At 40.8% G+C, this 23,191-nt stretch overlaps 2 protein-coding genes and 4 non-coding genes across 7 annotated transcripts; 2 read left to right on the forward strand and 4 right to left on the reverse strand.

Annotated features, from left to right (window-relative positions):
- Positions 1-2,317: 2,317 nt before the first annotated feature.
- On the forward strand, positions 2,318-19,045 carry cfap54 (cilia and flagella associated 54). 2 transcript variants are annotated; one of them, XM_010792665.1, is made up of 35 exons: positions 2,318-2,433; positions 2,528-2,675; positions 2,890-3,045; positions 3,153-3,275; positions 3,540-3,662; positions 3,840-3,957; positions 4,231-4,320; positions 4,537-4,663; positions 5,212-5,314; positions 5,570-5,661; positions 5,749-5,946; positions 6,065-6,237; positions 6,321-6,475; positions 6,565-6,771; positions 6,998-7,197; positions 8,094-8,229; positions 8,479-8,602; positions 9,208-9,369; positions 9,460-9,666; positions 10,013-10,100; positions 10,207-10,377; positions 10,479-10,548; positions 11,508-11,693; positions 11,778-11,864; positions 11,970-12,089; positions 12,287-12,334; positions 12,863-13,004; positions 13,170-13,261; positions 13,402-13,556; positions 13,797-13,920; positions 14,240-14,399; positions 14,743-14,900; positions 17,379-17,525; positions 17,613-17,733; positions 18,426-19,045. In XM_010792665.1, the coding sequence occupies exons 1-35, from the start codon at positions 2,426-2,428 to the stop codon at positions 18,611-18,613; spliced, it is 4,707 nt and encodes a 1,568-aa protein (XP_010790967.1). In that variant the 5' UTR covers positions 2,318-2,425; the 3' UTR covers positions 18,614-19,045. The 2 variants fall into 2 exon arrangements, with proteins under 2 accessions (XP_010790967.1, XP_010790968.1); XM_010792666.1 differs by lacking the exons at positions 17,613-17,733; positions 18,426-19,045 and having other exon boundaries at positions 17,376-17,459.
- On the reverse strand, positions 15,149-15,220 carry trnac-gca (transfer RNA cysteine (anticodon GCA)). Its single transcript has one exon. It is a non-coding gene; the product is annotated as a tRNA-Cys (tRNA).
- Positions 16,038-16,110, reverse strand: trnar-acg (transfer RNA arginine (anticodon ACG)). Its single transcript has one exon. It is a non-coding gene; the product is annotated as a tRNA-Arg (tRNA).
- Positions 16,442-16,513, reverse strand: trnac-gca (transfer RNA cysteine (anticodon GCA)). Its single transcript has one exon. It is a non-coding gene; the product is annotated as a tRNA-Cys (tRNA).
- Positions 16,864-16,936, reverse strand: trnar-acg (transfer RNA arginine (anticodon ACG)). Its single transcript has one exon. It is a non-coding gene; the product is annotated as a tRNA-Arg (tRNA).
- Positions 19,046-19,972: 927 nt separating the features above from the next.
- On the forward strand, positions 19,973-23,111 carry LOC104963980 (dixin-like). Its single transcript, XM_010792680.1, has 6 exons — positions 19,973-20,162; positions 20,879-21,008; positions 21,957-22,082; positions 22,397-22,628; positions 22,903-23,006; positions 23,098-23,111. The coding sequence occupies exons 1-6, from the start codon at positions 20,100-20,102 to the stop codon at positions 23,109-23,111; spliced, it is 669 nt and encodes a 222-aa protein (XP_010790982.1). The 5' UTR covers positions 19,973-20,099.
- Positions 23,112-23,191: the final 80 nt, after the last annotated feature.

Genomic DNA, 23,191 nt, shown 5'->3' on the forward strand with positions numbered 1-23,191 from the left:
TGATTGTTTTATCAATCTTTGACTTTCTACAATGTATATGCGCAGCCACCGGTTTCCACCCTTTACAACGTATTACAACACTTCGACGATTGTTTATCAGTATCTGTGCTTTATTAGCTAATACTGAACTTAATACATTTATCAAAGCATCTATGATAAGTGAAGCCGACTGTGCCACTGTCTAACACAGCTGAATACATTCGGACCATTACGCCCACAACTTCTCTCACCTAATTTTTATAAGTTTACCCAATTCTACGAGCTTGTATGCGACCCACAACTCACGGGAGGTTTTTCAGACAGGAGACCTCACGAAGGTGAAGGACGTGAAGGGGAAGTCTTCCTTGTACTTACGACGCGCTGTCCGCAGAAAGGGTGTCCTGACTTAGACGAGTCAGGAGGTTTGCGAGTACTGGTCGTAATGGACCAGTTTCTTGTTCTGGAGGAGTGGACTTCCCACGGAAATGCCTCTCCTTCCTTACCGATCGACTGTTCCTTATAAATAAGTATATAGTCATAATACATGTCTTGACTAAAAGTAAAGGACTTCTGTGTTAGCAAACATCGCTTCGGTAACCAAGAAAGTTAAAAGCCATAGTGCTGGGATTTTTGTTGTTGTTCGTGTTTGATCGTTAATTAGGATGGTAGAACCGTACGGAGAGGGTACCATTCGACATCGGGAGACATTTCTGACGGTTCCGGTTGAGGAGCAGGCTTAGACAGAGGACGTGAGGCTCAACGAACGTGTTGAAAAACAGCTTGAAGAAGAAGTCGAGAGAGTTACAAGAAGGGAAGGAAACGTACGGCACCAACGAGCAGACGTTTCACTTTGCCTTTGTTTTGACACGTACCCGGTCTTAAAAAACACAAAAACTTTCCATTAAAGTTATTATGCAACTGTTGTTGCGTACGCTGCTATGTCTTAGGAACGAAGGGACGCGTTTTCTCACTCCACTACAAGGGAGTTAGAGGTTGGGAGTCAGGAAGTCATGTGGGAGCCCCGCATCTGAGAGAGATTTTCAACCGTTTTTTTGTTAAACCCTCTTTCTCTTGTTAGTCACTGTCAGAGTCAAAGTGTATATCGGTTGAATATAACACACAGATTGAATGTCATTACTTGTCCCGGGCATAAGTGTTCGTAGAAAATAGAATGGCGATCTTTCACGAGGATTTGAGACTATATGCAGCATTGTACAATGCAAAGAGATTTGCAATTGTCATGGTTTGTTTACTATTGAGCCCTTTTGCTGTGTGATTATTCCTCTACAGATTTCGGTGACCTGACAGAGGATGCTGCACATGGGCTCAAGAGTGTCCTCAGTCGGAGGTGGCACTTCCTCAAAAGCCAACACAAACAGGCTGTACATGCGTACAGCGCTGTAGCCGCTTTGGAATGCCATGATCTTCAATTACACCAGGACATTGAGGAGTCGGATGACAATGACTACACTAGCCCTGAGTCTGAGGAAGAAGACCTGTAAAGGTTTCTGCCAAGCAACACAGAGGCACTGGAGAGCTCTTTCACAAGCGACGTGTAATGACAAAACACAAAACACATTTAAAACACACTTAAAGCCCTACAAAATAAAGACAGAATGCAGCGGCTCGTCTGGTCTTCAACCTTCCAAAACACTCCCACACCACGCCGCTCCTCCGCTCCCTTCACTGGCTTCCACTAACTGCTAGAATCCACTTCAAGACACTGGTACTTGCGTACCATGCTGTGAATGGATCTGGCCCTTCCTACATCCAGGACATGGTTAAACCGTACACACCAGCACGTGCACTCCGCTCTGCATCAGCAAAACGGCTCGCTGCACCCGCACTGCGAGGGGGACCCAAGTTCCCATCAGCAAAAACACATGGGTTTGCTATCCTGGCTCCAAAATGGTGGAATGAGCTCCCCATTGACATCAGGACAGCAGAAAGCTTGCACATCTTCCGGGGGAGACTGAAAACTCATCTCTTTCGACTCCACTTCTAGCGATAGAATTATTAACAAAGAACTGCTAACAAAGCACTTATATACTAATAAAGGGCTGGCTTATCTAAAGCCAGTTGAGTAGCACTTGAAATGTTTTGGCTCTATGAAACCTGATGTACTTATATGATTCTGTTTTCTTCAAGTTTGTATCTTCTTGGTCGAATGCACTTATTGTCTTATTATCAGCTAAATGCAATGTAATGTAATCATCACACAGTTGCTGATCATTGTTAGGATTTCAGCCCATGCCAAAGTGATGGATACCCTAACACTGTTTCCCACAGAGCCAGAGAACAAGCAGGATTATGGATTATTTTACTCCTTCCTCAGGTTGCATTTCAAACTAATCAGTATGATGTTGCAAAGAGAGCCTGCAGAGAACTGTGGATCCACTATACAGACCCCGACCCTGGAGCCCACAGCACACAGGAAAGACTTGCCATGACAGGGTGAGAAAGGACACATGTACCCACAGCTCAAGCCAAAGTACGCTGTTACATTTGTTAATCTCCTTTCGCTCTTTCTCCATTCACCATACTGAAGGCTGCGTGTCCAGACCCTGCTACTGTCCTCTCCTCACCTGTGTCGGCTGTTCCTCACTTCCATCTTCATTGAGACGGAGATAAACATTCAGCAGGGATCGCTAAATTGTGACTCATTTAGTGACAGTGGAACGTTTATCTGGGAACAGGTAAAAGAAATTAATCTGGAAAGAGATGTATGCAAGTACAATATAGTGTGTATTTATTTTCCAAATTGAATTAAACAAGGAGACAACAATTAGTATGAAAGTAATCATTGTTAGCAATATCACAATGTGAAAGCATATGTTGTTTTTTCGCTTGTATTGATGTGACAGGTTCTGAATGAACCTGGATATAAATAAATGATGTGTGTGTATGCAGGAAGCCCGACTGGCAGAGTGCGAGCGGATGCTGGTGGCCATGGACCTGGCCATGTGGTTGAACGACGGCTGCTTTGCCGTGCAAGCTGCAGTCAGCTGTTACGGCCTGTTAGCACCAATGATCTTCCATCAGATCACTTGCGACCAAGTAGTTCAGGTCTGCAATACCTCGTCCATAGAAGTCTATAATCTGTAACATAATACAAACTGTACAAAGTTAATAAGAATGTGTGTAAAAGCATGTGTCTGTGCTTTGATGTGCAGGTGTTGAAAAAATGCTTGATAGTTCTGGAGGAGAATTCAGGACTCTTTAAACAAAAAGGGACTGGAAACACATCAGAGTCATTTATGCACATGATAGCGTGCATCACCTACTACCTGTCCAAGGTGTGTCTGCAAGTTTTAACATTATCTCTTTATGTGTGTTTACACAATAAAATGTTCTGCATGCTGAACCTTTAACATAAATATACCTACACACTTAAAGTTAACTCAAGATGTGTTGAGGCGTTTTTTGCCATGATTGTAGTGTAAAGATACTTCACTATTTTTATTTTAGTAGTCACACTCATCCACCTTGACACCTTGATATCCCAAATGTTAACTAACCAGGCGCCTTGCACAAAATAATGTCTATTCCTCCCTGGCCAGGCATTACGTGTGCTCAGAGAGCATCACATGGCTTCTGTGGTGATGGACTGTGGTCGCAGGCTGCTCCAAGAGGTCTACGAAGCCCAGCTGCAGATCAGTGGACTTACCAATAAAGCTGTGGGTGTAAGGATATAAACAAATTGGGACTGACACATAATCCAGCCTAACTCTTAAAATGACTTAACATCATTCAAATAATTAAAATGATTACCCTATATATGTGCATATTCTTAAAAAAATAATGTGTTTTGCTGATAAACGGTTATACCTTTTCATAAAGGAAGTGGTTTGTGTGTGTAGAAAAAGGCAGATCATGCTGCAATCAAGGCTGAAATGAAGATAGGTCTTCAACTGAAGGCTCTGTATCAGAAAAACAAGAAAGAATGCCCATCTGAAGCAGCTCTCACAGAACACAATGGTAACACACACACAGATACAAATATCATTCATTTTAAAAAAAAAGGGTGTATTGTGAAAAAAATGTGGTATGTTGCCAGGGCCTGCTATTCAACAAGTAATAACAGCTTTGATACAGTTAGGAAAATAAACGTTTTCTAACCCTATTTAAAAAAAGCTAACGTTGGCAATTTGTCAATTTTCTAATAGTTCTGCTACCAATTACATAACTTTGTGAAGCATAATAGAAGATATTACAGTTTCTCTTAAGCTATACATTGTACATTTTCTGCAGACATTGCACGCCCACTGACTGGTTGTGAGGATCCCACCATATTGTATGATCTGATCTCTAACAGCCCCTTAAAGGAAGCTTATCTGGACGGTAAGTTTCACATACTCAGATCATTTTGTAATGAATATTTAGTCTGAGACTGCCAAGGCACACATTGTGTGTGTGTGTGTGTGTGTGTGTGTGTGGGTGTGTGTGTGTGTGTGTGTGTGTGTGTGTGTGTGTGTGTGTGTGTGTGTGTGTGTGTGTGTGTGTGTGTGTGTGTGTGTGTGTGTGTGTGTGTGTGTGTGTGTGTGTGTGTGTCTATAGTGATGAAGCTCAGACGCAAGGTGTATTTTATTGAGTTTGCAGCACTTCTTCTCCAGAGAACCATGGAAGAAGGCCAACCAGACCTTGTTCTGAAGTGGGGTCAAACCATGTTTCAATATCTTAACAGGTGTGCTTTTACGATTTACCTCTCTGTTGTGACAAAAGGGTATGTTAAAGATTTCAGCTTTAAGTTCATTTAGGGATGCTGCGATCGATCGGCTGTCAGGAGAGGGAGAGAGGAAAAGAGAGCGCTTCCGCTCATTTCTCCCGTGTTATTATCCAAAGTGAATGTAAACTTGAATAATGTACTTCATTTGAATGTAATAATTATGTTGGTTGTTGTTTGTGGAAGCGCCAGTGAATGAGCCCCATTAACTGAGTTTTAAACATCACTTTATGGAAGATCCCCGTAGGCCTCGCCCACTCGATCGGATCGGCGATCGGTATCGGCCGATACTGATTCCGGCAATCGGCGATCGGCCCCAAAACTGGCGATCGGAGCATACCTAAATTCATTATCATCGTTTCATTTCATAACCAAATTAACACGGTTATATTTAAAACACCAAACAATGCATTTCTGTCCATTTCTGTATGGACCACCCTGCACTTTTTTACTGGTAGCTGTTTTTTCCTTTTCTGTTAAAGCCTCATGATTGTTTCTCTCTTTGTCAGGCGTGAGGGGGTGATGGGACTGTCCTCAAAATGTTTGGAGGGAAACAGTCCGAGCCGAAGAGGAAATACTGCTCAGGCTCCGAAAGCAAATGAACCATCACAGGTGAAAATGATGTGCACACAAATACCCAACACATACAAGTAGATACACAAGGACATACAATATTCTGAACATCTTTGCAATAAAAAGACTAATGCCACGTTATATTCTAAGTGACTTTCGGATTTAGATAGAGCTACTTTCATTGGAAAATAGTTGGCAAGACTGTAGAAACACACTGCATTTAATGTTATGTGCCATAATTCAAAATCTTAGTCTTAAATGTATGTATCTTAACCTTAACCCCAATTGCTGTAGCAGAACAAGAACACACCTTCACACAATGATGCACGAAAGAAACTGAAGCAGACAATGCCACAGAGCATGCTTCAGAGAGTGAAAACTAACAGGTAACATCTGTCTGTGTTTGTTTGATTTTTTATCAGGTATGGTTTCACATAGCCGCTTGAATTAGAAGTCTATCCGTGTGTTTGTAGGGATATGCAGGCTGTGGAGAACCTGCTAGCCATGATGTCGTCTGCGGTGCAACGCCAGAAGAAGCAGTTTCAGCTGAGGAACATGTGCTGTGAGGAGAGAGTGTGGAAGTCTCACCTCAACCACATCATGGCTCAGGCACATTTAGCTCTGCTTTACCAGGGCCTGGACACGCTGCATGGAGGAGCCCTGCAGAACAGGTCCGCTCACCTGATTTCAGCTACATAACCTTTTCTATCCTATTGCCATGTTTAATGTTTGCAAACCTAATTGCCTTTAATCCCGTTAAGATTATGTTCTGCATGCCTCTTGTTTCAGCTACGGGCAGTTTGATCCCTTGTGTTTCTCTCTCGCTTACTCTGGTTTCCTGGTGTGGAGAAACTCGCAGCGACAACAGTCTTCTCATCATGAGAGTCTCATAGAGAGAGAATCCTCTCACTCCTCTCACAAGGAATATGTGGCTGCACACAAAGAGAGAAATAAAAAGGAGGGTGAGTGACACTCTTTGAAAGATAAGAAGGAAAGCTATCAACTGGTTTGTGTTTCAGCACGTATCCTAATGTTTTCTCTCCAGCAGTCAGAGGAGCTGACTCTGTTTCAGAGGAGAGTTGTAAGGAGGGAGAGGACTCCTCTCAAACTGTGGAAAAGCTGATGCAGACACAGAGACGCACCGCTGCCTTGGTGCTGGATTCACTTAACAAAGCTGCTTTACATCTACGAAGGGCCATGGTACTGCACATACATACATGGAAATTCTCTCAAACACAAGTATATAATCCAGGTATTGTGTTTAATGTGTCTATCTTTAATATTTCCAGGTGTTGGCCCATCGTGGCAGCCACTGGACTACTCTGCAGTGTGTGTGTCAGACTCTGTGGGATCAAAGCTGCCGTATCACTTTCCTAGTGCATAGTGCTGCTCAGCTTGACCTACCTTCCCCCCTCCAGGACCAGCTGAACACCACCTTCACCCCACTGCTGCTGCTGGCTACTGACCTTATCATGGACATGCTGAACAGACTTGGGGTAAGGGTCACAAACAGCTATATATCTAATGTTCATTTATGGGCATGGAACAAGGCTTTGAATTTTGTGCTTGGAATTTCTTTGAATGTAATGTTTAGGAACATGTTGGAAGTCTGGTACTGATGGTCACTATTATCACTACAGTGTGCATCTTCTCATCTGAGCAAAAGCACAAAAACAGCTACAAAGTGAACACGACTTTCATCTTGATCTTCATCCCTACTAGCTGTGGAGTGCGTATGACAGGGACTTGACTGAGGATGAACTAGAGTCCAGTCTCCACTTCTCAGCCCCGCTGGATAACAGAACTCAGGCGGACCTGCGTTGGGTTCGCACCCTGGTGCTGCACACTCTGGAGCGTCTCCATGACAGTGGCCAATGGGAAAGCCTGGCCCACTTTGCCTTAGTTTTTAACAATTACACGCGGTGAGTAAGACAATTCTTTCCTCCAAAGAAAAGTCCATATTACAATGATGAATCTAAAAGTGAAGCTAAGATTCAATAAGTATTTTGTATAGAGAGGCGAAGTCCCGCCCATCTACTTCCGACCCATGGGACCTTATTTCGGAAAAATGATGTATTGAAGTCAATGGGGAGAGAAAACGTATCTTTCGATCCCGTTTGAATTGTGCCACGAATTACACATATGATGTTTTTTCAAATAATTTCCATGTAAAAAAAGTCACAGTTTGTCGTAAAACTGTTGAAATATAAGACTATGAAAAATACGCAACTAGAAAGACTACAAATCCCATAATCCCGGTCCAGCATGCTGGCTCTTAAGGAACCGACTAGCTCCCCCTTTTGTGTATGTACAGCTCTCAACATGCCCAGACTTGTAGTGATTTTCACCTCTTTTAATACTTTTCGCCTCATTCTGAAAGAAAGAAGTGAAATGTGCCAACGTGACGGCCATCTTGGTGTGTGGTGCGAGACGGGAGTTGTAGTTCATTGAGCGGTTTCACACAAAAAAGGTGTTACTTCACAGTTTTACGACACATTTTAATTTTTTTGACTTGCAAAATTATCTTTTAAATTGACAAACATCATGTGTAATTCGTGGCGCAATTCAAACCGAATCGAAAGATAATCTTTCTCTCGCCATTGACTTCAATACATACTTTTTCCAAAATAAGGTCCCATGGAGGTCCCCCGGAAAGGGAGGGACTTCGCCTCTCTATAGTAAAATCAACAGGGGGGTAAATAAATATTCAAATATAGCGAAAGGTTATTATCATTAAAGGCAATTTGAGGATTTTCACACAAAAACGTCTTTTTTTTTTTTAAAGACGGCTATATTTCTGTAAATCTGTCTTTCCCAGGGAACGTTATGCCTTGATCGTAACTCCTCTAATAGTCCTTGCTCAGAGAAAGCTTCTGGAAAGGATAAGTTCCTTAAAAGGACCCACAGTCCCTCAACCACACCATGTCAAGACCCAGAAGGCCACTGGCAAGGAGGTAGCCCAGCCCACACACATACATATGTTCCAACATTGCAGGCTTTTGTATTCCCTTGCATAATAATGTTAATTCCCTAATTATTTTATAGCATTTCCTTTTTTTGTTTGCTATACGTGAAATCTAATGATACCGTTATCATTTAGCACCACTAGAAACATTTTCACATCATGTGTTTTCACATCATTTCACACACTTGTGTGTATACTGTACATATGTATTTGTGTTGCTAACTTTTCTATATTTCAGGTAACATACAGAAGCTACGCAGACTCCCAGCTGCTCATAGGGTGGAGCCCTCACCCTGCTCAGCAAACACCAATTCAAAGAAAACTCATTAACTCAAGTCCTCAAGACACAGCCGACCTTAAAGGTTTAAAGCCAGCCTCATGTTAGGTCATGTCGAGATACTTTAACAATATAAACAATTGTTTGTAGTATGTTATAATATTGCCTGTTCAAATATTAGGTTCAACTTAAAGGTGGGGTAGGTAATTCACTTCAGAAACACTTTTTGTTATATTCCATGGAATGTTCTTAACATCCCGATAGCAATGAATATATTAAATGCTTTGACAATAAATACATAAAAAATGTGATCTGTGGAAGCCGTAGTGCTGTAAAAAGCAAAAAAAATAACTGGATGGCCTACCTGCCTGTCAGCCTTCCATCTCGTGAACAAACTTATCTCGTGCCCTCATTGGTCATGTGCGCGTTCGTGTGTGTTGGAGGAGGGGCTCTGTAAGGAAGTCTGAAGGAAGGGGCAGGTTTTTTTCGGCTGCATAATTTCAAATTATAGCGCACTCGAGCTGGTTTCTCCATTCTTACCTACCCTACCTTTAATATTATTGCTTCCAACTTAACTTATATAGTAACTTGAATAACTAAATAACTAAATTCTACATTTGAGTGATTTAAAATTACCAACATTTTACACAGACCAGGAAATTATGAATGCATATATGTTCTGTGTCTAAGGTGCAGAGATACAGCACTCCATGTCCCTTGTGTGCGTCCCTCTGGATGTAGAGGACACACTGAGCTGTTTCCGTCAAGCCCTGGAGAAAAGACCACACTGTCTTCAGGTCTTCCAGCATAGTCGCTCCTTACTGCTGCAGCTCCTTGCATACACAAAGCCCTGTGAGTTCATTGCTGAATGATTGGACATACAATACATAGTCACGCAACAACTGTTTGAAACCCCTCACTGTTTTGTTCGTGTCTCTCCAGGCTTTACGGCACAGTTGCAGCAGCAGTGTCAGAGCAGAACTCTCAGCCATTCTACAAGCCTGGTTGATTTCATTCCTAAGCCGTCTCCAGACATACAACCTTGCAATCTGACCGAGGAGGACTACAGTTCCCCAAATGCTCTCTACAGCCTCCCCATCAGCCCTGACCACATGCCCACAGTCTGTGCTGCATACTCCGCCTCCATTAGTAAGAGCGCAAAAATACTTCTAAAGCAAACCTTACAAGACAGAGGGCATGTATTGACAAGGTGGATAGTGATCGTGAGATGTCTTAAATAGAGTAATAGCAGACTGCATGACATCATTATATTGTGTATTATCTATATGAAGTGTGCACTAAAAAAAACGAAAGCGTTGACTTTAATTAAATGTATTAGGTTCAACTTAATATAATTGCTTTAAACTAACCTAATACAATTATGTGGAACCTGTTGATACAATACATTTAATTAGAGTCAATGTTTAATTTTTTCAGTGTGTCAGGGTCCTACAAGTCTAACCTTCATCCCCATCTCTATCCAACTTCTCTCCAGAGTATCTCCAGGCCAACAATCATGAATCCCTCAGAGTTCTGGCGCTGCATGAAATGGGAAACCTACAGTTCTACAATGGAAACACACGGTAACAGCTGGGTTGTGTATTGTATGCTTTTACCAAAGTATGTACGTTTCACGATAGTCCTTTCATTCTCGTGATAATTTCCCCCCTGCCTGTGTTTTATCTCCAGGGCAGCACACGCATACTGGAGTAAAGCTGTAGACTGTGCCTTACAGAGCTCTGGTGCTGTAGAGAAATGGGATGGCGTGTCAGTTCAGGGTGGCTCCCTGCAGCAAACCCTGAACCAGGCTGGCATTTGGGGATGTCTACAGGCTGCTGTGCTAACTGCTAAGATTGCACAGTATGTCTCATAAGTGTCATCATTGGTTGAATGTGTTTGTGTGTTGCAAGAATATATCTGTAACATATTCCATCTTCTGAGCAATGTGTTTTGATCTACAGGTACATCTTAAGTGCTGCTGATATCAGCCAGCGTACGAATTGCTGTCTCATGTCTGCACACCTCTTTAAGGTAATAATTCCAGAGGATGTACCGTACTCTCTGTTTCTTACAGTCATTATTTGTCCATCTTTGTTTCTTGTTTAATTTACTCTATAACTGCACTGTTAGTGTACATTTGTATTATTATTGTTATTATAATTTTTGTTGGAGTGAATCTTTTGTAACCCTGGCACAGGAATTTCCTTCGGGATAAATAAAGTTGTATCTTATTTCTAAGGTTGATTATCTCTCTAAAAAGTCGAAATTTGAAATATTCTAAAAGGTCGAAATTCTAAGAAAAATTCTAAAAAGTTGAAATTCTGAGAAAAAAATCGAAAAGATTGAAATTCTGAGAAATATTCGAAAAAGTTGAAATTCTGAGAAATATTCGAAAAAGTTGAAATTTTAAGAAAAAATCGAAAAAGATTGAAATTCAATTTTTTTTTGAAAAAGGTTGAAATTCTGAGAAATATTCTAAAAGGTTGAAAATCTAAGAAGAATTCCAAAAAGTTGAAATTCTGAGAAATATTCGAAAAAGTCGAAATTCTAAGAAATATTCGAAAAAGTCAAAATTCTAAGAAAAATTCGAAAAAGGTCGAAATTCTAAGAAAAATTGAAAAAGGTTGAAATTCTGAGAACATTTTGAAAAAGTGGAGATTCTTAGAAAAAATCGACTTTTAAAAAATTCTGAAAGTCGAAAAAGTTGAAATTCTAAGAAAAATTAGAAAAAGTGGACATTCTTAGAAATATTCGAATAGAAGATCCTTAATATTCTATTAATATAAAGTGAGGTCAGTTACTCTTTAAAACAGCTGGTAGTTATGGGTACTTTTTACTTAAGTACATTTCGAAGCCAATACTTCTTTACTTTTACTTGAGTAAAGAAGTTTAGTCAGTACTTCTACTTTTACCAGAGTATTTTTAAACACGAGTATCTGTACTTCTACTTGAGTAAAGGATGTGTGTACATGTGTGATCTACCTCCCTAGTGTGTACTGTGTTGCTCCCTGGCTCAGCCCCAGGCCGACCTCCAGTACGCTTTTCACAGCATTGGAGAGGAACTGCTCCCTGGAGCGGACCTTTTCTCTGAGCCTCACAGGGTTCCCCTCGGCTCCACTGTAACCAGCCTCAACTTCCTCTGCCACTGGCTCTACACCACAGGCCACTACATCACGGTACACAAACAAACACTGACTGTCTATCCTCATTTAGAACTGCTGTTCTCAAAACAGTGACTTCAATTTGGTTTCTAATTTCAGCTTCTGCCCATACTAGCCCTTTACCTTCATTTGGTTGGGTCTGTGTGCAGAGATGTCCAGCGCACTATTGAGGGCAAAATACTAAAGGTCAGCATTATTGTTGTCCTCTCTACTTACATATTGATGTTTATTTATAATGTGTTCTTGTAATGGTTGTGATAGAGTTCTCAGTCTGGGTTTGTGTTTCTGCAGATGCGTGCCCTAACTCAACTGTGTCTGTTCACTGAAGCTGTAAAAGAGGCAGCTCAGATCACACAAGGAACCGGGATCCTTCTGCCTCATGCACACTTTATAACCAAAGACAATCTCCAAGTAAAAACACACACTCTGCCTCTGTGCCTTTTCTCTGTTTTATTTTGTTAGTGTAGCATCTCTGTATCATATTTTATGTATACTTTTACTTACAATGTTCCAATCTTCCAAAAATATGTCTAATTATTGTAAGCATCGTTATGTATTTTATATGTACCATTGTTTTATAGAAATTTGAAATTGTGCTCATTTTACAGCTTGTGAAGACGTTCTACAGCAACAAGTCTCTCCTGAACAATTCTGAGGTACTTTTTACGTGGGATTTCTATCGTTTTTGGAAGTATTTAGAATTTAAAATAAGACTTACGTTGTTAAGGCTGGAAGAATGGTATCATAAATCATGATTTAAATGAATTGTCACAGTTTGCATGGTCCAGGTGCAAATTCCTCTCTTTATATAATATAACATCGCATCCTGACATATTAGAAAACAGCGGGCCAAATAAGCCAAACACATTGCATATTACCTGTTAGACTGTTTTATCCGAAGCGACTTACATACTCAGTACTGTGGGCAATCCCCACAGGAGCAATTTGGGGTGAAGTGTCTTGCCCAGGGACACAACGACATGCTGACTGCAGTGGGGTTTGAACCTGTGACCCCCTGATCCCAACTCTAAGGCTCTATCCACTGCGCCACACACTCGTATAGACACATACAATGTTACATCTAGCAGTTGTAAGCATATGTATATCAACCTGTCACTCTGTTCCTTTCTCAAAAATATATTCGAGAAATTACCAAATTTGTTTGCTTTTTGTTTTTGGGTTAGGCTTTGGAGGAATTCATAAACTGTGAATTTACTCCAGAGATCAGCACGCTGTATGGATCCACATTGTGCCTCAGATTCAAACTTGCTCGCACTCAACTAGTCCTGGCACTCAGTGACACCTTGCTTGGCCCTCCTGCTCCAGGTCTGCGAGCACGACTACTTTCTCCTGTCTCTTATTTATTTTGAAATTATTATTGGGATCATGTCAAATGTCACACTGGATTGCATTGAAATCAGTTAGTTTCATTTCAACTTATAGGTGGGGTAGGTAATTCACTTCAGAAACACTTTTTGTTATATCCCACAGTGGACACTGAGGACTCCAGTCTGAAGACAGAAGAGCCAAAAGTGTTGACCTTTCATTCCAAAAAGGAAAAGCTAACTCCAGAAACGATGAAGGTAAGACTTCAGGTTTTTGTCACCTAATGTTATTTCAACTTTGAGTTGTTTTATTCTTGGCACCTTACCCTAAATATGGAGCTATTTTTTTTAGCTTTTTTGTGTGAACTCACTCATATTTGTATTCTTCTCTGTTGTAGTTCCTTTTGCTAGAAGTAGCATCTTCCTGGTTGCACTCCATCTCGCAGCAACTGAGCTCTCTGTCCTGTAGCGAAATGGAGATCCTGGAGCTGACGATAGAGTCCAAACTTCTGAAGGCCAGCCTGTACCTGCAGCAAGGCAATGCTGCAGATAGGTATGTTGTGTGCTGTGTGTGCTCACATGCGTATGTGTGTATTTCCTGGCTTAAGGAAGATCTGAATCTAGAATCTTCTGGTCCGTAGTCAGACGCATCATCCGTTGCTCAACTAGCCTTGTAAAATGTATTAAAGAATCTGCTTCAGAAGTAAAGTTAGGTAAAACTAAAGTAAGTGGAAGCCACAACAAAGGAGCAGTATTTCCTGACTATCCTAACCATTTTAATGTACTCTTCCAGTTCTGAGGTGGCAATTTCCTCCTTTATGCTGCTGCTGACGTCTCCTGTAATCCTGAAAGGAATCGAACCTGGCTCTCAGAAACCTGCGTCTGACAGACTGCACACCAGGACTGGGAGTGAACGGGTATTGTGTTTATAAAAATGAGTTGCAGAATCAAATCATTTCACAAAACGCAACATATGATATCCTTATATAGGTGCGTCCCGTAAACATTACAGAGAATGACAACATTACAACCAAAAGAAGCAATGAAACCATGAATGTGAATGAATGCTACCTCTAGAATTTGTTAGCAGCTACAAAGTGATAATGTAATGTTTCCTTATTTGCATGTAAAGTATGCACACAGCCAAACTGGGTCACTTCAATGGTGATTGATTTTACTTGGTGTCTGTATATGTGCTCATACTGTATGTGTGTAATATACTGTCCGTCTACACAGGCTACTCAGGATTGCAGTGTTTCACACACACAGCATGCAGACTCCCCTACAGCAGTGGGGGCCAGTGAGAGAGTTGGACCCCCTCTGTGGCTGCGCTGCCGCCTGGCTCTGGTCCGCAGCCTCACGTCACACATCCCTGGCACTGCTGCCCCGTTGCCAGGTCTGTTCATGTGTTGCTCTGTACTTTCTTTTGGTGAGTCATGTATTGCAGGCTTGGGTTAACATTGCATAGATTACTTATGTCAAACTGAAAAGTGATCTTCCCTTTTATGTAATAAAAAAATCATTGGGGGACATTTTTACCTCACTTCTAACAGTTTCACTTTTGGTAGGGTATTGGTATATGAAGATTTGAGCATTCAAAAATTGTAATGCATAGTATTATCAACTACTTCAATTTGGGTAACTTATGTGTATAAAACTGTACTTCAATAGCTGGAGTTAGTAAGAGGAATCTGTGTGGTTATGCATATTAACATGTTGTCGGTATTGTTTTTTTCAAGGTAAAAACATCAATGAGGAGGCGTCTCGGCTGTTACAGGAGGGTCTTGATGAATGTGCACTGTGGGGAGACATTGATATTCAAGCCCTTTTGATGGTGGAAGGTGCAGAACTGAAAGCAAAGAGAGGCAAGACCGATGACAGCATGGCTATGTTGCAGGTACAAACACACACACCTTTTTGTCATTTTCTATTTTCAAAAATAAAAAAAGAGAAAAATATAAAATTATGAAGCATGTAATGTAACAAGTGGGTTAAACACCTATAACTGCTGCTGTGATCTGGATTTGAACAGGGATTCCAAGTACTAAAGACACTCCGGTAAAAGCCACTTGACATCTTTGTTATTGGATCTCATAGCCTGACCTGAAAACCTAACACATCATTTGAAAACAAGTAAAGTTAAATAGGCAGCACCCAGATTTGAACTGGGGACCTCTTGATCTGCAGTAAAATGCTCTACCACTGAGCTATACCCCCTCTCGTAATCTACTATCAGTTGATTAGACATTCTCTGGGAAATGACTCCAGGGGAAAAACATGTTTATCTGTGTGGCCACAACGCTGAGTACTAACCACTATACTGAAACGGAGGTATTTATGCAGTTGGTGAAAGCCCAGCATTAAAGGTCCCATGTCTTGGCCATTTCTACTGATCATAATTCCATTGTTGAGGTATACTAGAATAGATTTATATTGTGCAATTTTCCAAAATCACATTGGTTTCTCATACAGCATCTCTGTATAGTATGTGTATTCACTCTCTGTCCTAAACGGCTTGTTGGAGCTCCTGCCCCCCCCTCCCTATGAGCCCAGTGGCCGTCTGCGAGACACAGCGAAACCCAGCCCAAAACCAGCCCGAACACACACACAGACACACACACACACACACACACACACACACACACACACACACACACACACACACACAGCCTGGCTGGGAGTTTGTGTGTGTGCTCACACACCGACTCACAGCCTCGCCGCGTCCCGTCGTCTCAGGGAGGAGAAATCGGCGGAGCTGCAGCTGAGAAAAGATCGAGTGTGTGTGTGTGTGAGGAAAACCGCGGATTGGTCCATTTGGACCAATCCACGTTTTTGAAAAAACAGATGATTAGCAAGTCATTCTAAAAAGTCCTAGAAGCTTCCATGAATGCTGGGAATGCTTGACATTATAGGGTTCAGGGTTGTTTATGCAGTTGGTGAAAGCCCATTAACGCATAGTACCAGATGTTCATTGACTTTTCATTTATATGTTGGTGAGATGTACTGTTGAAGTGATTTCCTGGCTAAAGGGAACCGAGCTAGCCAGGATTTGAACCTAGAATCTTCTGATCCGTAGTCAGACGCGTTATCCGTTGCGCCACTAGCCCTGTGTATTTGCTGTGGTATCTGTGTCAACAGCATGGCAAGATATTTGTCTGAGTTCTGTGTTATGAGAGATTAGTGGAAGACTGAATGTCATATTTACTCTCATTTAATCAACTTTTCTTATGTGATATAATAAGTTACACTGACAAATTGCAAAAATAAGTGAAGGTAAAGCAACAACATTAAGGCTGGCTTTCGAAATAGGGTTGTTGCGGCAACACAGACAGTACGGTTAACTATATGATAAGCTCCTCTGTTCATTGAGTGATTTGTAATTGATCAGCACCTCATTGCTTGTATACATATAACATTACACACGGGTAAAAACTATGTAGGGGGCACCCAGATTTGAACTAGGGACCTCTTGATCTGCAGTCAAATGCTCTACCACTGAGCTATACCCCCTGTATTAAATGATTTTCAGTTGCTCATTCAATATCTGTGAAACTATTGTGGGACAACCTTTTGTATTAACCACTATACTAAACGGCCACTTGGTTCACCGCACACTTCATTGATCTTATAGCAGAGTTGGGATTTTGAATATTGTGACTAAAAATACTTACTTTGTCCTTCAGAGCCCAATTTAGTTTTTGAACTACAGAAGATCAGCAAGTAACACTAACAAGTCCTAGACTCCAAGAAAGCTGTGAATGCTTGACATTATAGAGTTCAGAGTTATTAATGCAGTTGGTGACTAATCATGACGATGCTGGAGGGACGTATTGTTGAAGTGATTTCCTTGCCAAAACATACGAGCTAGCCAGGATTTGAACCTAGAATCTTCTGATCCGTAGTCAGACGCGTTATCCGTTGCGCCACTAGCCCTGTGAGCCACAACATCCATTTCTAAAGATTAATAGAGACAAAGGAAGTTAAAGCCACAACAAAGGACCCTGCCGTGACCCACATTCCAAACGGGGGTTGCTGCGGCCACAACCTGGAGTACTACCCACTATACGATCACGACCACATGTTTAAGTACTTTGTTATTTTGATAGCATTCTTGGAACTCTGAATATCAAATGCCTCCTGTTTTATGTGATGTGCGACAATTGACACTTAGGATTCTATCAAGCACTGCTCAGTAAGCCGACCATTATAAAACTTAAAGGAAAGCATTTTTAATTGATTAGTATATATTTAGAATTTCTTCTGAAGTTGCTGTCTTTTTCTGTCGCCTGCTGCTGTGTCTATGAAGTGTCACAAATGTATTGGTCTTAAGTATTTAAAGTACTCCCATGTTGTTTCTTTGAATGCATGTGAGTAGGAAGCAGTGGCCCTGCTGTCCGGACACACATCGATGCCTCCAGGATCCAGCCTGACTCTGGCTCGGGCCACTCTGCTGCTCAGCGACCTAAGAGGAGTACAGAGCATCACACTTCTCAAACTGACACAGAAGCTACTTAAAAAGCAGGTAAACAAACACACAAACATGCATTTATATACTTCTACTAGTCAGAATTCAAAAGGCTTAAAATCACTCTTTCTCCATTTTCTTCAGCTAAGTGTTTTTGGTCAGAGAGTGGTGTTGGACGATGGAAAAATGCGCTTCCCTCCTCCTGGACCAAGCAACATCTACCTCCCTTACCTCCACATGCTGGATCAGACCACATTGCAAATTGGTAAATAAAGGACATGACACTGTTTTACACCTTTGTGGACTCAAGACAAAACAGTCACCACTTGTTCTCTCTAATGCTGCATTAGCATTAGCAAGCTGTTTACCTTGTACACCACCAATGTTTAGCATGTTAATGGTCGCTAATCAGCATATACCACAAAAGATAACTTAACCCCAAAGTCATCAGGATCCTCTGGTGTACCTTGAGTATCTGTACAAGATGTGATGGTGATAATTTTGTCGGGATACAAATGTCCTAATGAATCTGCCCTCCATTGAGCCACAACACAATTGTCACAGTCTCAAAACTTCTTTAAAACTTAACTTGAAGAAGTCCATGATGTTTACAATTTTCATCATTGATTAAGTTGCACATTTTTCTCGTGATTAAATGTTTGGCCTAGCCATCTCAGGAAAGTGTGTCAAATGCCTGTGATATTTCCCCCGATCTTTAAAAACTGGCAAACAGTCTTAACCAAAAGAACATTAGAGAATCTGAAACTAATGAATCTTTGCATTATCTGGTCAAAGGACTTAATCGGTTATCAGAGTTATCAGTTATCTTTCCAAATAATATTATGTTAATAGACTATTCTATAAACTAAGTAATTGTTTCAGCTCTACTCTTTTGTCAGAAGGTCAGCCCTGCAGTCAATTCTTGTTACATGACTCTGTTTTGCACTTTTTATGCAGGTCATATTCTGGATCTTAATGCCATGCAAATACCAGACCCAGAGGCCCAGTCATCACAATCCACTTCCAGGCAGAGATCACACCACTCCAGCCGGATAGAGAGAGACTCTCCTGCATCAGTTACATCTCCGTCTCTAAACAGCCCGAACACATCCAATCCTACGAGCCCACCATGCTCAGCCAGATAGCCAGAGTACATTAACAGCCATAATGTCGTGGATATAGGGCTGCACGCTCGGTAATTAAAAGCAAATAATAAATTGAACTGGAATCTCTGGTTACACTTAAAAATGCTGAACAATGTAAATGTAAGGAATGTTTATTCTGTTATGGATGATTTTACCTACAGTAATTTGTCATTGCCTGGAATAAAAAAATATGATCCTGTGTATTTATATTTAGGTCTCCAATCTTATGGTATGTTCACTAGTAAATTGGCAGTACATGAAATTAGATAGATAGGTAGAAGAGCTGTTAGAGTTGGGAATAAACCATTTTGAAGGCAAGTGTAACATGTCCTTTTAACATTATGTCTGTAAACCATTGCCTCTTTAATATTTTTACCTCTGGGTCAAAAACAATTGTCCACAACAACAAAAAATGTACTTTGTCACAAACTGTGAAAGAGAAAAACCCATAAGACAAAATGAACATAGATCTTGAAAGAAGGAGCAAAGAGGTGAAAAAAACAAACTGTATTGGGTTTTAGCTGGGTAAGAGCTGCCATCTAGTGTTGGTCTTTGTAATAAAGGGAATTCAATTTCGGGTTTATTTTGATTTTAGCGCTATACTTTTTTAGAATGAATGATTATGGATTATAGTTGAAAGATTCGTCGTTAATGACAGATTATGAGATAGCTAAGGATAGCATTGTTTGTTTTACACATCATTCATATTGTACTTTTCACTCCACTGCACGTATTTTACTTTAAAAGTTTTGGAAGTTCTGAATATTAATACAAAATATAAATCAACTTATTATTATAGCTTTATTTTCTCAGCAGTTTACAAAAATAATGAAATATTGAAAATATAAATATGTAAAATGAATTTTTTATCATAAATATTGATCACCGGCCCGGCTAAAATAACTGGATGGCCTACCTGCCTGTCAGCCTTCCATCTCGTGCACAAACTTATCTCGTGCCCTCATTGGTCAAGTGCGCGTTCGTGTGTGTTGGAGGAGGGGCTCTGTAAGGAAGTCTGAAGGAAGGGGCAGATTTTTTCAGGTTGTGTACTTTCAAATTCTAGCGCACTCGAGCTGGTTTCTCCATTCTTTCTTACCTACCCTACCTTTAAGTAAAAAGTGATACACATTATGAGCACCAGTAATAGCACATTTTTTGTTTTTCATGTGGCCCTAATCCTCTTCCGTAGATATAGACTTATTTCTTAAAGCTCAAATAATGTTTAGGCAAAGATAACATGATCTCTTGCATTACCGGAAGTGTTAATCAAAGCACATTTATTTTTAAACCTGCAACCGGAAGTCGTGCATGTGGCTGTGTTGGTGACTTGATGCCGGTCTCCATCCAGAGTAACGGCAGCCTCCTTCAGTCAATTGTCTGTTTGTTGACGTTTTCTGGAGTACAGCAGCAGCTAGTAACGGGGTCTGTTGTTTCAGTCAATGGAGCTAACAAGCTAGCTAACGTAGATGGGTTTCCGAGTGGAAAGATGATCGCTTCACTTTCTAGAGGAAGTTTGCTGGATGAGGTTCTTCATGGGGGCTTTAATGAGGTAACGTTTACCTAGCCTTACTAATTTTGATGTTAATTATGTATGGCTAGCCACAATTTAGCAAGCGGAAGCCAGTTGAATCTGCCAACCATCCTATAGCAAGACACCCTAACCTTAAAGTGCTACAACTTTATGTAGACATAAGTTATTCCTGTTGTTTGTTCACCTCAGGTATTTAACGGTCATTTGTTTCTTATTTAATGGGAAAAAAGCATTGTAGTTAACGGTAGTAAGGTAGTAATAATGGCAAGTTTAACATTCATCAGGAAATAAGAGTAGTTTTCGTATAATTCTTAAAGTTTCATAAACAAACGAAACATCCTATTTAGTTTACATTAAGTCCTTTTTTCTGTGTTGAAAATGTGGTGCGTTTTTTTGTATTGTATCCCGGACAACGGGCTGTCACGTGACTGCACAGCACCGGTCAAGGTGGAGTCATCATGTGAAATAACGGGGTGTGAATGCTAAACCGTGTAACCATGGACGGAACACGAGACTTTATGATTGACCTTCACACAAAAGCACATTTTAATAGGCAGTGAGACAATAGACGGACCCTGCCCTCCCCCCCCCCTCCTGTCCCAACATAATAAACAAAGGGACTCATTTGTCATGCCTGGGTCTCAGCCTCTTTTGGCCCCTACTCTAAGCTGTGTTTTGTGTTGTGTTCCGTTGCGGTTTATTGGATTTGTGTGTATCTGATTGATGTATTGCAGCAGCAGCTGACAGCCTATGTTTCCTGGGTGAACTGTCAGCTGAAGAGGAAACCCGACCTGAAGCCCATCACAAACCTCAGACATGATCTGCAGGATGGGGTGGTGCTCACTCAACTCATTGAGATAGTTGGTAATTACACTCATGCACCATAACACCAAGAAAAAGTGAAACATGCTCTAGTAGTTGGAAGATGAAACTTCTCCAATGTAATCATTTCTGTTATTTATGAGTGCAGAGTTACAAAAAAATGTTTTATTTGTCACCAGTTCGCCCTTTCACAACTGGCCGGTATGACTTTCCATATTTAAATATAATCACATACTAAGAATTTGCAGAAGCACAATACAGGATACCACAACTTGTGACTTGTCTGGTCACAGTTTGTCAGATTATTTGAAGATAACACTCGATGGTAACACACTATAATGTTTCATTGTATTAACTGAAAGAGGAAACGAAAAAGACACTATGTTCATCTAATTCTGTGAACGTAAAGAATGTCTCCTCTCTGCTTTTACAATAATGTAATTTAGATCTTATTAAGACAAAAAGCAACAACAATTTACAGCAGGATAAATATGTTTGGTTTATGCATTTCAACCCTGTTCCTTTGAGTAAAGCCTAAACCCTTCATTGCTGCAGTGAACAAAATACTTTAAATTAATTTACAAATCACCCTCTATAGTTATAACACCTTCTTAAAGAGAAATATACATTTTTCTTAATGTTCTTTATACTCAGTTTTTGATGCTACATTATTGTGCAATGTTGCAGTATTAGACGATTATTCCCATGGAAATGAGTGATTTTGGAGCAGATTATTTTTGTCTTGGTTAAAAAAAAAAACAAGCACACACATTTTTCCTCCTAGGACTAAAACTGTGGCCACAAAAAGGATGGTGTAATTTGTGTGAACCAAACAACAGACAGAGCAAGCTATAAAGCCATTGGTCGATGTTTAAAATCATTAAACTGATCAAGTGAAATCATTTTTGCTAAACTACTGTACATTTGCTCATTTTGTGGTGATGATTTACTACTTTGTTTCTCTCTCTCAAATCTCATTCAAATTGGCAGCTGGGGAAGTGCTGGAAGAAGTGTATGTTGCTCCACAAAACAAAGAAGAGAGCAGGAAGAATGTGGAGCAAGTGTTGCAGTTCATTTCCTCCAGACACATACGTATGCCACACATATCCGCAAGAGGTAAATCACAGAACAATCTGTTATGTTTTCCTTCTCCCCTCTTATCGAGAGTAGGTGTTTCTATGCTTTCCTGCTTGATGACCCTATATTATAAACATAAGACTGTATATCATGTGTTTACATGTGACAGATATGCCTCAGGGAAGAGAGATCATGGGCATGTTTGTACAGCATATTCTTTGCAATATTTAAAGGCATTTTTCCTAATGATATTATGTTATGAAGCTTCCCGGCACTCCATGGTTACACCGTATATTGCAAATACTGTGCATGTGTAGGTCATTACTGATCATATGCTGCCCTTCTGTCTGCAGACATTGTCGATGGTAATCTCAAATCAGTAATGAGGATCATTCTGGCGCTGGCGGCCCACTTCAAACCTTCAGCCAATCACAGAGCTGCTTCTGGAGGCGTGAGGAGTTTGACTCGAAGCTCCAGCAGCCACAACCCTCTCTCCCCCGTAGCGCTGGCTCAAGGGGCCGCTGCGGCTCTGGCATCAGCTCGACATGACGCCTCGCAGCCCGCACGCGCCATACGTCTCCACAGGTATGCTGGCAGCAATAACAATTAACACAGACACAAAACCCTCAATGTCTTTCTCTAACATCCAATTATGTAATATCAAAATATTCTCTCCAACAGCAGCAATCATTTGTTAGACACTTCTGTAGTCTTTGCTGCCCTCTGGTGGACAAACAGATCACCAAAATACCATTCTCACAACTGCTCACATATTAAGTCTCTATATTTGGGATCAATTTGTATGCCAGTACTTTTTCATAGATGAATAACCTCTGCTCTGTTTGTCTTCTGTGAGTAGCTGGGGGTCGGATGCGGATAAGAGTATTTGTGTTCGTGCGCTGGTTAAGCAGTACGAAAGAGCAGCTCCGGATGATTCTGACAATCCTCAGTCTAGCAGGTACTGTACATTACCTGAACTTCACAAGCATCATACATACCTGTTCTGTACATCCATCCACACATAATCTATCTTTTTTGTGTCTCCATTTTAAAGGCAGATGTGAGTAGATCGTATAAAAGTGCTTAATATAAAACCAGAAACATGTTTGTTAAAGGAAAAGGCGAATCCTCTTTCAAACATCTGAGAC

Source organism: Notothenia coriiceps, unplaced genomic scaffold, assembly GCF_000735185.1.
Source record: "Notothenia coriiceps isolate Sejong01 unplaced genomic scaffold, NC01 NC01_scaffold00036515, whole genome shotgun sequence".
In the NCBI taxonomy this organism is placed as follows: Eukaryota; Metazoa; Chordata; class Actinopteri; order Perciformes; family Nototheniidae; genus Notothenia; species Notothenia coriiceps.

What these genes read in the sequence shown, in the direction of transcription:
- cfap54 (XM_010792665.1), top strand. An exon ending in AGAGAGAAATAAAAAGGAGG is followed by an intron (nt 6,238 to 6,320) that starts GTGAGTGACACT and finishes TTTTCTCTCCAG; the next exon opens with CAGTCAGAGGAGCTGACTCT. An exon ending in TGTCTGCACACCTCTTTAAG is followed by an intron (nt 10,549 to 11,507) that starts GTAATAATTCCA and finishes CTACCTCCCTAG; the next exon opens with TGTGTACTGTGTTGCTCCCT.
- LOC104963980 (XM_010792680.1), top strand. Translation starts at nt 20,100, where the DNA reads ATGATCGCTTCACTTTCTAGAGGAAGTTTGCTGGATGAGGTTCTTCAT. An exon ending in TTCATGGGGGCTTTAATGAG is followed by an intron (nt 20,163 to 20,878) that starts GTAACGTTTACC and finishes GATGTATTGCAG; the next exon opens with CAGCAGCTGACAGCCTATGT. An exon ending in GCCACACATATCCGCAAGAG is followed by an intron (nt 22,083 to 22,396) that starts GTAAATCACAGA and finishes TTCTGTCTGCAG; the next exon opens with ACATTGTCGATGGTAATCTC.